General features: G+C 47.1%; 1 protein-coding gene across 1 annotated transcript in view; it reads right to left on the reverse strand.

The window, feature by feature from the left end:
• LOC119593496 (protocadherin-like wing polarity protein stan) overlaps positions 1-175 on the reverse strand; it is a gene marked incomplete at its 5' end in the record, with an annotated part of 16,607 nt that extends 16,432 nt beyond the window's left edge. Inside the window, 1 exon segment of the mRNA XM_037942446.1 lies at positions 23-175. Within this exon segment, the coding sequence (XP_037798374.1) occupies positions 23-175 (153 nt within the window).
• Between the last annotated feature and the right edge of the window lie 137 nt (positions 176-312).

The raw sequence follows: 312 nt of genomic DNA on the forward strand, positions 1-312 counted from the left end.
ACACCATACTAAGTCCTCTCACCTGAATGTTAAATATGAAAATGTTCTCCCTCGGGCACGGTATGATGGCCGCCAACCCGTCGATGAAGTATGACAAGAGAGGTGACAAGAAGGCCTCCTGCGTCATGTCAGCCATCCGCACTGTCACCGAGTTGAACAGCATGGCCTCCGTCACCAGGCGCACTTGCAGCGTCATCTCAGCTGTGACTTCGTTCAGTCCATCTGTTTGGGGCAAAGAGAAAGGATTCGGTTAAGTTTGTAATAAGTGAGATTATTTGGTTAAATTTGTAATGAGTGAAGTTGGTTGGTTAT

This window comes from Penaeus monodon, chromosome 32 (genome assembly GCF_015228065.2).
Source record: "Penaeus monodon isolate SGIC_2016 chromosome 32, NSTDA_Pmon_1, whole genome shotgun sequence".
NCBI classification, from domain to species: Eukaryota; Metazoa; Arthropoda; class Malacostraca; order Decapoda; family Penaeidae; genus Penaeus; species Penaeus monodon.